Below are 14,638 nucleotides of genomic sequence, written 5' to 3'. Positions count from 1 at the left end.
TCCCAGCACTTCCAGACAGGCGCTCCTCCCCAGAGACTTCTTATCTACAGGGGGCATCTTTGACTTGATAATCCTGCTCCTCGTCACCTATACCACCCTGAACACCCCTCAACACACACACACACACACACACCTGCGTGCACACACACACACGTACACATACGCACGCACACACACACATACACACACACACACACACACCTCTGCACCCCTGCCCAAGGTCCAGGAGTGAAGAGCTACCTGTCACTGTGCCTATACCTCCAGGCAGCTTGTGGGGCAGGGTGATGAGGGGTGGGGGGTTGTCACTGTGCCCGACTAAGAAGTCACCTTTCAGGGATATGAATCTTAATAAGGTGAGGATGAAGGAGGGGGGCTAGAGGAGGTGGGAGCAGATGCATGCTGTTGCTGTTACTGTATGTGTGTGTGTGTGTGTGTGTGTGTGTGTGTACCAGGTATTCCTCATGCTGTGGGGACTGGACTCCCTTATGGGGACAAAAAGCAAGTCCCCTTAACTTAAATCATTCATTTTAGGGTGAAGACTTGGTTTTAAGTTAAGGTAAATTTGGGGTTATATTAAGGTTAGGATAAGTCTCCAGGAAATGAATTTAAGTCAATGTAATGTCCTCTGAAGTGATGGAAACACGACTCTGTGTGTGTGTGTTTGTGTGTGTGTTTTTGTGTGTGTGTGTGACGTGACAGATGGGAAGTTGCGGAGTGCTGACAGGCCTTCTATGCTTCCTGGCTGCCAGATTATTTTTGGTAATTTATAACCATTGTTGCTTAAAGGGGCTTTTATCTCCAACGGTTACTGATATAACAACACTTGAACAACAGCAATGCAACTGGCTACAGTAGACTGTGTCTCTTGTTATTTGTGTTTTTTATGCTTGCTGGGTTGCATGTATTTGTCTGGTTGTGTCTTTGTATTTGTATGTGCTACAGCTATGAGGGTAGGTGTGCTCTCATGCACAGAAATGAGTAGGAGGATGTACAGATAAACAAAGGAACTGAAAATGTATTATACTGTATGTGAACATAAAATCTGTATTTTTTGTTTGTGATCATTGATGTTTATTGTTTGGAGCTCAGTGTTAGCTCAGGCAGAACACTGAAGTCGCGTTTGCATTAGCTGAGCCGCTTCATTCATGCTTCACAATCACTAGTACTTGGCCACCAGCTGACTAGTCGTAGCCTTATTTAGGCTTTTATCACCTTGCACTTTTACTCTCACTATTACTCTGCTGCTGATACACTTGTGCCATCAATCTTTGCACCACAGTAGCGTTTGTTGCTAAGGTTGTTGCTAAGATTGTTCCATGGGTTGTTTGCATTGCCCACTCGCATATTTTGGATCGGATTTCAGCTCAAACATGTATGGATGTACTTGAAAACTTTCCAGTTCAGAGTAAAGAACAAGAAAAAGAAGTGAAATGACATTACTATTATTTGTTTATGTAACCTCCTGAGCCATCGAAAGTCTGCCAAGTGGCAGCTTCTGAGAGGTGGCCAATCAGAACAGAGTAGGTTCCTCGGGAGGGGGACCTTAAAGAGACAGGAGCTAAAATGGCCTGTTTCAGACAGAGGCGGAACTGAGGGGCTGCATAAAGGGCCAGTATAAGATAAATAAGGAGTTTTTTAAACCGTAAATCATGCAAGATATTCCAGCAGAGTCCCAGAATACAAATATAGACCTGGAAATGTGCATGATACGTCCTCTTTAAGAGGGAGATTAGTTCTCTCAGCAGAATCCTTGTTTCTGCTTTGATTCTTTGAGAGCTCCTTCATAGAGCTGAGCCCAACCATTTACTATATTGATCACTTCCTTGATGGAAGTGTCTCGGACTGAATTGTGCAGTCTGTTGTTTGGCATATGTCATGTGCTTTGAAACTTTTCCCTCTGACAATCAATTTTTCAGGTTTAGGCACAGATGATCTGACCATTAAGTGGATTGCCAGACTTCTCTTACAGCTGACTAGAGGGCAAAAATTGAATTAATTTGTTTAATATATTTTTTACAATGATATTTTTTCACATGTTTTATTGATAAGTTGTTGTAGTGTAATAACGTACAAATATATTTTCAGTCAAAAAGTAGTAGTAACACTGATTGGCACTCCTGGCTTGTGTATGTTGAGAACAGATCACCTCTGATTACAAGAGGTGAAGACAACGCAGTGAACTGAACAGTGTGCAGATTCTGCTTTGTTCTGTCTGTCTCTACCAGCCAGGAATGAATTATATTTTGTTTTAAGATCATATTTTTTTGCCCTGGCAGGCAAATGTTGCTAATTGGTATTCAACTTAATATCACCCACTTTCATTGTATTTTTTGAAGCTGTTTATTCAGTGTTAATGACATTTTTGAGGTCTCTGTCAATTCACTGTATGTGCAAATGTGTGTGTGTTAAGTGCGTAGAGAGGGTAATTCCATATAAAGATCTTGCAGCACCAGACGACTTATTCATAGAGTCACAGAGTCATTGCTTTATTTTTAGTAAAAACACAACATGCACTTAAAACAGCTAAAATTAAATATAAAATCTATAAAAACTTTTAGCCACTGGTGTGTGTGGCAGAGCCAGACAGATGAATTTGATTACATTTGATCAAAGGGATTTGCAGATTTATTTACACCTATTAGATGTTACGTCTAAAGCCTTGATGTGATGAGAGTGATGGATTATGTGTATGCTGTCAGGTAAGTTTGATGTTGTACATCATCTGATGCATTTGGACACATCAGCAATGTAACCTGAGGTCACAGAGTGTTTAGGACCTCTCAGCATTAGACGCACTCCCCCATGCCTCCGGGCTAGAATCGATCAATTCTCAGCTTGTATCCAAGTCGTATCTGTAGTCCACACTTTAGTCTTCATTATTCATGGCTATCCTGAGGCCTTTTCTATAATCTCTGAAAATTTTAGGGGTAAATAAGGTAAATTCAAATTCATAGAATTTTCGCTGTTAACCTTTCTGTCACAGGATCACAAGATTATTCAGAAACTCACAAAAATAGCAGCAGCTAGATATACTCTTTGCAGACATTTCCCCCATCTCAAAATCTCACATAAAATCTCACTCGAGACAATTCTCATTCCAAAAGTTCTTCTCATCATACCAACTTCACAAAGAGTCATCCACATTGTGACACTGTCAAAATAATTCCAGCTGCATATTATGTCCTGTCCTGCTCTGACAGACAGACGTAATCAAATCCAATTATTGCACTTCTCCCTTTGCTCCCCATTAGTGCTCATCTCCCATTCTCCTCTCAAATTCCCTTCCTGCAACAAAACATTTGAATGACAATGGCATAGTTGTAACACCCGCAACAGGCACACCGCTCATGCTCCTCTCTGCTGCCTCTCTCACCCTCTCTCCTTTCCCCACGTTCTCCTTTCTAAAAATTGATAGAAAGGAAAACAAAATGACAGGGTTTCATATCACTGCTGTGATACCACGAGACTACACAGGGAAATGACTATTTCCACACACAAAAGGCTCCATTACTGCCAGGTGACCTCTTATCATTGTGTTCCTTAACCTCCGAGTTAGACACCTCAGGATCGGCGCTTCAATGTATGTGTTAGCAGGTGTGTATATCCATGTGTGTACATGTGATTGAGCAGTGTAATTGTGTATGTACCAGAGCTCCTCATACAGTGGCAAGGAATCTGTCGTTCATCCTGAATATTTTCCTTCTCACTCTCCTCTTACTGTCATGTTTGCAATGACTGCACGGCCTTCCATATTTAGTGTTAAAAATTCCAGCTTTACAAAAAAATGGCAAAGGCATGGCTAATTATATTTTCCCTTTGTGTTTATTTATTTATTTATTCATTTAGACACGTCTGCAATTACTCATTATTACCCGGCATAATTCTTCACCTTACTGAGAAGATAAGGGACTTTATTTTGTTGTTATTTTTGCTTAATCACTGGAGTGTATCTGAATGTGTGGGCATTCACACATAAACATGTACACACAATGTTTACATGGCATGTGTGTGTATGTTTTATTGGACACTGAAACTGGGTTCATATATTTTAATTTACTGATTTCTGAAACACTTTGTTCTTCTCACTCTTTATTATTCTGCTACTTCTTTTTCCACATTCCGTACGTTTTTTAGACCTTTTCAACTGCTGCATACTTTGTGCTAGAAAAAAAATTCAAATGTCAAACTGTGCAGTTCATTCAGCAGATGTGTCCTATTACTTTTTCTGAATCCTAGTATATTCCACTGATTTTATATTAATATTTACATATGCTGCAGTCTATGAGAGAATTTGATCCACTTAGTTGGAACCTCACTTTGAAACTCAACTGCTCGGACATCCCTTATCCTACAGACCCCATTCAAACTTTAAAACATTCACAAAACTTTGAATTTTCAAAGTCGTATTCTATGTTGGGATGCCATCTGTACTTTAAGTCAATTTAAGTCCAAAGTGAGAGCTTTTACAGCAGTTTTCAGATTTCACCAGTGTGTCATGTGACCAGGCAGAGGAGAGAGCAAAGATTTTTTTAGACCAGAAATTCTAAACATGTCTCACTCCCACAATTTTAACTCCTCAAGCACATATCATACCTTAAAATGCTGCCACAACCCTCTACTCTCTCAAAATGTACACATATTTCCTACAGGAGTTAGTTTTTCAGATCTAAACCTTAATTGATAGGGAGAGCACTGTTACACTCTCACTGACTGAAATACAATCTGCAGGCTCTCAGTCTCCTCACTCTCCTGTTTCTTAAACTTACAGATTCTCTCTTCCTTCAGACACTTTGTGCACACATTGTACTTCCTCATGCTCAGCAAGTCCTGCTGCCACTAATAATGTACAAATCTCTGCACTAGAAGCTTTGTTTTAGGCAAATTCATTTTTTTATCAACAAAATGTAAATGTGTGCTCTGTGTTTCAGGGATCCCATGCTGGCTCTACTGTTAAGCCCTGTTAATGGTCAGCTTTTCCTGTTAGATAACAAGGTTCATGGCAGTGCTCCTCATAACTCTGCTCCTATAAACAAAGTTGCTTAATATGTTTATTATGTACCATCATGCAGTGTGACTCAAGCGCCCTTTAATATGATAAAAATATCAGAGCAACCACCCTTTCTTTTTCAAGCAATTAAAAGTCTTAATATGGAAATCTAATCTTGCTTACTGTTTATCGTGTCACATGTTGGATCAGTACATACTGTGGAATTGCTGCCTTACAAACATGAGGTCATAGGATCAATCCCATCTGCAAGCAATGTTAGTCTTGGTAGAATTTACTATTCAGCTTTCAGCAATACAATGCAGTCAATTTCAGCTTTCAGCAATCACATGCAATTTCTTCAAAAATTGCAATTTCTAGTTAGTAGTGTTGCAGGCTGATGATGCTCCAATTATATGATATGCTCCTAGACCTCCTGTCCTCTGTTTTGCTTCCATCACCTTACTCTTCCACCACTTTCAAGGTGGATTTATAGATGTGCATTCAGAGGTAGGTACGGATTCTATGCTGAAGGCTATAGCTGATGTGTGCCTTCTCAAAAATGTATCTACACGTTGGGGTTACAGAAGCTACAATACCACATGGAGATGTGGAGCTGTGATAGGTCAGCTTTGACTGCTTGTGTTTTCATCCACGAGTTTCTGATGCTGCGGGAGATCAACAGTGAATGTTAAGAAGTTTAAGATCATCTCCTTTTTAGTAACATATGTCCAGCAAAGCCCTTTCCCCCTACAAACCTTCTGCTCACCATGATTGTTTCTCTCTAACACAGTGAATGAAAAAACATAAACTTGTTGGTTATTCAGTAATGAGACATGGAGAAATAAAAGTTAACTTGATGTACCTCCAGTTCTATGAGTACATGCATAACTCACTGTATATCACAGTGAGTGATATACAGTGCATATCTGATAGCTATTGGATATAAAACTAAACACTTAATCAAAAGTGTACAAGGTATTCTTTCTCTGCTGCTTTTGGCAGTTGCTAAACAGGTTCAGGAGCATTACCACCACCCTCTGGTCTGGAGTAGGGCTGCCTGATTTGCAAAGACTGGGAAATCAAGACAGTTTGCAATCAGATTTGTGATCTGACGAGTGGAGACTCATATGTGTGACTAAATCTAAACAAAAGTATATTTTAAAAAAAATCAGTATTTTATTTGGATATGAAACACTTAAAATTACATGTATAAATGGAACCAAAATAAATGAGAGACTGTACAGAGACAGGAATATACTTAAAGCACAATATGGACTTATCATTTACTGTACAATACGTGCTTCTGTTAAGTTTTGTGGTGATGCTTCCAATGGATGAAATCTGATGCTGCATTATAAATCAAAAATCAAGATTGAAGATATCTACGGTGGGATTGTGGTTGACCTGTTTCATCAAGTATAAACCCAACTTAATTTTGAATCCTCTCCTATTTTTACACTTCCTTGTCTTCCTCCTCTTTCAGATATCAGCTTCTCCTCCTCCCTGTCAGTCCGTCTTTACCACCTCTTCCTGTGCCACCACTTCCCATTTGTCCTCCCCATCCCCTTTCTAATTTTCCTCACTTTGCTTCTAACCCTGCATTCACTACATTCGTCCTCCTCCTCCATCATACTCACACCCCTGTTCTCCTCACTTATCCTTCTTTACCACCTTCTCCTCCACCTCCACCTGCTTTTTGCTTAATCCATCAGAGAGCATTCATGGTAAAGTATGTTAAGGCTGGTTAATGGTTAAATGTGTATGCTTTTGCATGTGCTTTGTCTCCACTTTAATTCACTGTCTTAAATGATGAATACTAATTATAATGTGTTTGCAAACATGAAAACGATAAACACGAGAAGCCTCCCCAGTGTACAGTTTTGGAAATAAGAAAACTTTCTCCCAACATCTGGGGAGGAAAAAGAGAAATAATGACGTGAGGATGATATTTGTGAAAGTAGATGCACTCGGTTCTTGCTCAGAGCATGTTCGTTCATTTACTATAACCATGCAGCGACCGAGTGACTCAGAACAGGAGCGTCGCTGCTAAGTGGAACAGAGAAGGGGAGCAGCTGGGTGAAATTTACCTGCCACTTCCATTGTGGATCAGAAATTGCACTCACACCAGCAACCCTTCTCTCCGACAGTGGGGAAAAAAATTAGGGGAAACAGGAGGACAGAGCGTACTGTGGCCATACAAATCACAGACAGTAGATTGAGTGGAGGGCAGTGATGGAAATGGGAAATGGTCACATTCTTTGAGACCTGCTGTGTTTGATAGACAGGGTTTCATGGTCTGCTGAAGATGGAGCAATGAGTGTAAGACACTGATTTACAGCAGCAATAAGATTGACAGAAACCAACAGAGGAACTTACTCTCATGGTCTTTGATGCCCACGATGAAGTATTTTAATTCTTATAATAGAAAAAAGAATTAAAGTAATATTAGTTTTTGTGCTCCTCTTTTGTTCATAAACCATTGTAATAGATGTTTTCTTACATAGTCTTTAGTGATAACTGACTTCTTGTAAAAAAAAAAATCCCATAAAAAAGATAAAACCAACAATGTGTTTCTTCTTTCCTACTTCTCAAGCCTATCTGTAGCTGTTAGGCTCAAGAGGTAAACTTCTAAAAATGGGTCATAAATAAATACTTTTAAAAGAAAAAGTTTTTATCATTTCCAAAGGAGCTGGGCGCTGCCATTTTTGCAAACACAGAAAAATGCATATATGTTGAGGGACTACTTTCAGCTGTGGATTTGGTGCTCTTTTGAGTATTGACAGCAGCAGGACGGTATGTGTTGGATTGACTCAAAAGAAAACTACAGTACAGAAACAACGGTATGGCTCATTGATATGTTATTAAGAGTTTTTGAACAACAATGGAGGTCTTTAGCACAAAGGGATAGGCTAATGTATATCAGACTACACAGGCAAATACTTGTTAGTAGGAGGAAGCCTTTACTGGTTTTGGTCTTTAATGGGATTTGTTTGTATATAGGTATATTATTAGAAATTATAATATGTCCAGCTCTTTTTGCTTCACCAAAACACTTTGGCTGTCCAGGAATTTGAAAACTAACTGTATAACTGTCCTACACCATTATCATATAATAAGAATAAGAATCAACTTCACTGGCCAAATATTTTGACAAATACACAGCATTTTATTACAGTTCTCAGTAGTACACACAGTGCAAAGGAAAGACAGGACAATACAGATAAAGACATACAGCTTAATAAGATTTCAAGCTAAACTTAAAGGTATTATATACAGACAAAAACCTCTCTATCTAAAGGTACAACTGTTACTAGGTACAATATGTACTGGGTTGTGATACACTTAGTGCAAGAGTGCATGGCTGTGCAAAGGATTATCTGTATCCATTTTCAGTATTCATTTATCCTCTTTTCACTCCAGTCCCTCCCGTGCAGTGCTCAGCGTTCAAATCATCTCAGTCTTAGTAAGCTTTGCCTCTGCATGCAATGACTCTTTGCCTCGCAGGGAGGCAGTGCCGTGTCATTCTCACACTGGTGAGAGACACAGACTGACTGCAGAAATCCTGCATTTCAAAGAGCGATAACAGATTGCTAATATACAATATACAGAGTCACACATAGCCACAAAGCAGTTCATTTTACACAGACGCTCCTCTCCATCTGTGACAGGCTGTCACAGAACAGGCCAGCCCCACCTCACCACCTCTGAGCCCATCAACATGATGTGCACTTGGGCCGGCAGTCCCGGTAACTGGCCTTGTCACTGCAAGTCTGAGTATGAGGACATGCCACAAGTGAGCTAGAATGTCCCAAATCTGAGGAAGAAAGTGCACAATGTTTGTGTTTGATCTATGGACCTATATCTTTGGGTTCAGGGCCAGAAACTGTCGCTTACCATATTTTCTCTAATAGTGGTCAGGGCCTTTACTGACTTCAACTGCAGAGGGTACCAGGCCTTTATTGGAAGCCGGAGTATATTAGAGAGAGGCCTTTATTGCTAATTCCCTCTGTTTGATAAGCATGTTTTCTCATATTTTAGTACAAAGCCTCCTTGTTTTCTGATCTGCTTCTGTTTGCTCTATTAAATTTTTGTCACTGCATTACCGGTAATCCACTAACATTGACGTGTGGAACAATAATTCTAGCTCTCGAGTTCCACCTGGAACGTTTTGACAGTGGACCACTTAGCTGCACATGTGGGTAGCGTGCTCATGGATATATGTTCACCGGCTTAGCCAAGTTACCCTGGTTACCCTGGTTACTCATGCTCATGTGATGTTACTGCCGTCATTATCATTAAAATATGCGTTGTTATCCCTGTATTTAAACAATATCGCGTTTCCTCCGCCCCCCTCCCCTCTCTTTGATGGTCAGCTAGAGGGCTACACATGTACTCACAGAACTGGAGTTATATCTAGATAATTACTATTTATGCTTAACTGGCATGCACATTATATAACAGGCCCCAGGAGTTCATCCACCCTTTTTTTCCCACTGCCTGTTTTTGGGGCCGGCCTTTATTTGTTCGTGTCAACTACGTCTCCGGCCGTTATCGGGGACCCGGCTTTTAATTGACTTCCATCTTTTATTTGAGGAAATACGGTATTCACGGGACAGATAAAATCTACAGTATGGCAGATGTTTACAGAAAGAGAGAGATACATGCATTCACAATCCAATTCCTCTTAGGAGAAAGACAGCGAGATGTAGCTCCGAATAGTAAAAAGAGTATTTGGTGTACGTTATATATGCTGTAAATATTTGGTAAGCCACAGACAGAAATAGATGGAAAAACAATAAGACAGTCAGGTAGACAAAAGAGCACTAGGGAAAACAAATAGACTGTTATCTGGTCAGTCAGTCACTCAGACAGACAGTTATCCAAAAGGGACATTATAAAGTCAAGACAGACATTATACTTATACAGAAGAGAGATCTGCCAGTCATTCAGTCAGACATGTATGACTGATTGACAGCATTATATAATGCTACACAGACAGACAGGCAGGCAGACTGATCAACACACACAGACGAACTTGCTAGACACTGTGCGTCCCAGATCAGTTCATTTTAAAGGTGTCACAATCAGGCAGGCAGCAGCTGGGACTGGCCATCAGGGAGAGATGTGGGGCCACACTGCCCCAATATATCCATGCAACATTAATATTTTGTTTTTCTGGAAATTTATAGTCTGGCTAGCTTGTACTGTTGGCCCATATCACACACAGTCACTTAAATGTAGCAGTCAAGGTTCATGTTCTTGCGTAATGGTTGTTTTCCATTTGCTTTTACATTTTCTATTTACTGTTTTGTTGGTTTCCCTCGTGTATGCATGCAGATAGTGAGTGATGATTATGGATGTATATTATAAAGCTATTTCCATGATTTATTCTTAGTTAATAATCAGAATAATAATGCCAATATCATGTAAAATGAAGCATGATCCAAAATAAAATGCCATATGAGCGGTGGTAGGGCTGCAACTAACACCAAATATTCTCATTATTGATTAAATTGCCGATTATTTGTTACGTTAGTCTATGAAATATCAAAAAATTGTTTTGAAAATTTCGCAGAACCAAAGTGGACACCTTCAATGTCCAATCAATAGTCAAAAACACACAGATATTCAATTTACTATCATACATAACAAAGAAAATCCTCATTTGAAAAGCTGGAAAATAGAAAATTTGGCATTTTTGGCAGTTGTAGTGTTAAACAATGAATGTGGGATCATCTTTGTAGCCAAAAGTCATATTTTAAGCAAACCACTTACTTTTTTGTGGTTACACTAGCTGACTGTACGGAGTCTTAAAAAACCTTATTAACAGCGTCCTCTCTGGGTTCGTACTCGGTGGAGTGTAAATAGTCACCTCATCATCTGAACACTGACAAGACAAAATATTCAACATGCGCTTGTGGTTAGTGTGGTTGCCAATAAACGAAAGCTGCTGTGCGCCGTGAAGCGCGCACACGGACAGGGAGGAAGATAGAGAGAGAGAGAGAGAGAGAGAGAGAGAGAGAGAGAGAGGGAGGGAAGGGAGTGGAGGGAAAGAGAGAGAGGGGGGGGGGATCTCATCTCTCTAAATCAACCAGTCACTATCCTAAAACACAAGAAGCACTGGTGATCTTCAATGAGATCCCCTCTTTGCCTCCACCCTCCAAACTGACTTCGTCTCCGCACAAAACTTCCCGCAAACGTCCAGCATGAGCGGAGGCAAACGCCATGGATGTGCCACATGAGGCGGACCGGAGAAACTGAAGCCACCGCTCAAAGTTTGCCTACAGAAACCACTGTGACACTGACCGAACAAACTCACAACTTTTAACGCCCTTTTTTCTGCTCTTCTGCTACTTTTTACTTGTCGCCTGCCAGTTGGGATTGCTTGGATTCCGCGGTGTGTCTTTATATGTTCAGCCGGGGAGACGTGTAGTTTTTCGGGGTGGTCCGCTATCAGGAAGGTGACATGCAGGTTCTCGGTTGGACCATAGTTGTCCTCTGCCAGTGGATCCTACAGAAGGTGAGTTTTTAATCATCCTGAAAGCAAAACATTTAAAATATTTTAATATCCAACCACAGTGGTTTTGGGGGTGCTGCGTTTGCAAAGAAACACCTGCCTTCTTCTTGTAGAGGGTCAGTTTCCTAGAAACCACTCAGCTGAAAAATATGATGCGTGAAATAACGTTTTTATTGGGTCCCATAAAGAAATTTATAGAAATAAAATCCAGTAAGACCTGGTGATTTTATGCTTTCGTTTGCTTGTACCGTGTTTCAACTGTCTTTGTTAATTGGAACTTAATTCAAAGTTCTCATATCTTCCCAAAAAACTGTTTAGACCACAAACATGACAAGATAGATGATCATTTTTTGCCTCATTTTGTTTTATTTGTTTGGAAAAAATGCGTGAGCGACTTTTGCCCGATCTCCAAACAGATTCTGCTGTCTGAGCGTTTCCCCTGTACTCCCAGTTAAGCAGCCCTCCTTATCTATTTATCTATTTGCGCTCCCAGCAACTTCCTCTAATTTTTCTTCAGAAGTTAAACACGCCCGTGGCTTGTTTTATTATCTCGGCATCGCTATGGCAAAGAGTTTGTACGCCTAGTTTGGCTCTGCAGCTGCTGCAGCTGCTGATTATGTGTGGTTAAATGCGTGCGTGCGTGCGTGCGTGCATGTACGCGCGCGCTCAGACTCATCTTTGGCTGTTTGCGCATTATAGTGAGTGTTTTCCTGGTGGGTTTACACTCGCAGAGATAATGTACACATCATATCTAGACCTCCGCACATAATAGAATACAATACAGCAGAATACAATAGCAGGCTGTCTGTCCCAGCAGATACACACCATCTGTACTCAGTATCTTTGGCCTCAGCAAGAAATGAAAGAGGATAAAAACATGACCTTTCACCATGATCCCTCTTCCTCACCTCTGGCTTCCTTTGTCTTCTTCTGCTTCCCTTTACTCCTCCTGTTCTATTATGCTTAATTTAAATTCTCACCAATTTTAATACAAGCCACTTACTCTATCTGCAAATGCGTGTGAAAAATGCATAACACTGTCAAATCTTGCAGAGGTTCTTATAAGATCTTTTAATCTGCTATTTATTTATTTTTTTTACAAGGCTTAGAAGCAGTCCTTGAAGTGTTAAACAAGTCTTAATAGCAGAGGAACATCACTTGATTCAAGTGACAAACCGTAGTGTTAGGACTATAAGAGTTGAGGAGGCGGACGGGCGGGGAACCTTCACTGCTTACAGATTTGCTTGGTGGCCCACATTAGCAGGCTTTCTTTCTGCACACACAAAAAAAATGTTGATGGGTGGGTAGTTTAGTGTGTGATTTTTTTTTTTTTTTTTTTTAAAAACACCCTGTTGGCTGCTGGCAGATTGAGGTTAGGTTGTATTGTGACGGGCAACACTTCTTTTGAAGATTGAATGCAAATCATTTCTCCTGCAAAGTGGAACTGCTATGCCTCTTTCGCATTAGAGTGCAACTCAGGTTCAAGTATTAGGATCGACTTGGTATTAGATTATATCAGCCACGCTTTTCAGTAATGTGCCATTTGAAATTGTCTTTTTGTCTTTTTTTTTGGAATGTTGTGTGTTTTCAACAGCTATAAATGTAGATGTAGACGGCACAGTGATTTGGCTGAAACAATATGACAAGTTACATCCTCGGGAACAGTATTAGCTTGAGAGATTAAGAAGTGAAGAGGTAAAAGAGGCAGTGATTATGTTAGGGCTGGTGAAAAACTGAGTAAACAGAGAGCAGGAAGGCTAAAAGTGAGGAAGGAGGGAAGAGAGGAGATGAAAGCGAAACAGAAGTCATCAGAAGGGAAGCAGGAGAATATAAGGTAACACTAACCATCTCTCTAACTTAATTTGGTGGTCTCTTTGAACAAAACCTACCCTTAGTGGCCATTTACAGTATCTTAGAGGCCTATTTAAGTTCATGTATAAGTGCGTTAAGTATGAATTGTGAGTGTTTGCGAGGGAGTGTGAAGGAAGACGAAGGGAAAAGGAGTATAATTCTCTGAAAGTAATCCCTAATAAACAGCTTTTGAAGATTGTCTTATAGCTTTAAATGCTATCATTTACATTTGGACTGCATTAAAAATGTGAAACGTATTTTATATTTATATTTTCAATATGGCTCATATGAAATGTATTTCTTTTAACATGCAAAGATGATAACATTCTATGGGTGGGTGTTCACATTTGTGTAAGTGCGTTTCCTGCATATGATGTCCAACGCTGCAATATTGTCATTTTTTTCTCACCTTGTACTTTGAAACGATATCTACAGTAACAGCACTACAAAAGAAGAAAAGATGTGTGAAAAGCTTCTTTGCTGTTTTGTGCTCCCAGTAGGAACAATAGCATTAGCCGGCATCTCAACCTGACAAAATCCTCTTATGTCCCCTCATAAAACAACTAGCTATACACCCCAGGGATATTACAGCAACTGAGTCACTTTAATTTCATTATATATAGTCCTTCTTCCTTTGCAATTATGTCTCATATGCTCTGCACAGCTTTGCATTTCAGTACAAACCTCTGTCCCAGCAACTTCCTCTAATATTTTTCCCGGTGAAATGTGAGTGAGAAATATAATTGTTTGTCCATGCCTCATGTTCATGCCCACTTTTTGTACACTTATTCATGCCATTGAGGGGAAAAAATTGGAGCCATTACAACAGCAGGATCTGATGTTTTCAGCCCATCCTCCCAAGAAAAACAACAGCATAGCTCATAAATTCAGTAGTCAAAAATGACCCATCCAGCAGACGTATGACCCAGAGAAGTGATGCAGTTCAGATGATGTCTATATCAGGTGACAAATTTCCATATTTGGAGGTGGCAGGTTGGGTGGATGGCCAGATAGATAGATGGCAAAAAGTGGACTTAGTGAGTCGGGAGAGTTTTTTAAAAATGATTGACGTAGTGTTTACTGTTGCCACGATGACGAAGGTTGTCTAACTTAAAGTAAACCTGAAGTAGTAACTTTAACCCACACCATGTTTCAAGTGATCATTTTAACCCAAACCATGATCTTTCCATAACCCTAACCAAGTGGTTTTTGTGCCTAAACCTAACCTGACCGTAACCACAGTGTTGTCACACCATAAAGCATAATCAATTTTTTTAACAGTG

General features: G+C 40.1%; 1 protein-coding gene across 2 annotated transcripts in view; it reads left to right on the top strand.

Annotated features, from left to right (window-relative positions):
* Window positions 1-14,638, top strand: part of LOC122980918 (neurexophilin-4) — a 57,389-nt gene that overhangs the window by 4,367 nt on the left and 38,384 nt on the right. Inside the window, exon 1 of one of the 2 annotated variants that reach the window (XM_044349359.1) lies at window positions 11,047-11,507. The exons of the other annotated variant lie outside the window; for it this stretch is intronic. Coding sequence (XP_044205294.1) covers window positions 11,454-11,507 — 54 coding nt within the window. The 5' untranslated portion in view covers window positions 11,047-11,453. Of the gene's footprint in view, window positions 1-11,046; window positions 11,508-14,638 lie in introns of those variants that run through there. 2 annotated transcript variants of the gene reach the window in all.

Source organism: Thunnus albacares, chromosome 4, assembly GCF_914725855.1.
Source record: "Thunnus albacares chromosome 4, fThuAlb1.1, whole genome shotgun sequence".
In the NCBI taxonomy this organism is placed as follows: domain Eukaryota; kingdom Metazoa; phylum Chordata; class Actinopteri; order Scombriformes; family Scombridae; genus Thunnus; species Thunnus albacares.
The sequence above is the reverse complement of the archived record's forward strand: the minus strand, read 5'-3'. Positions and strand labels throughout refer to the sequence as shown.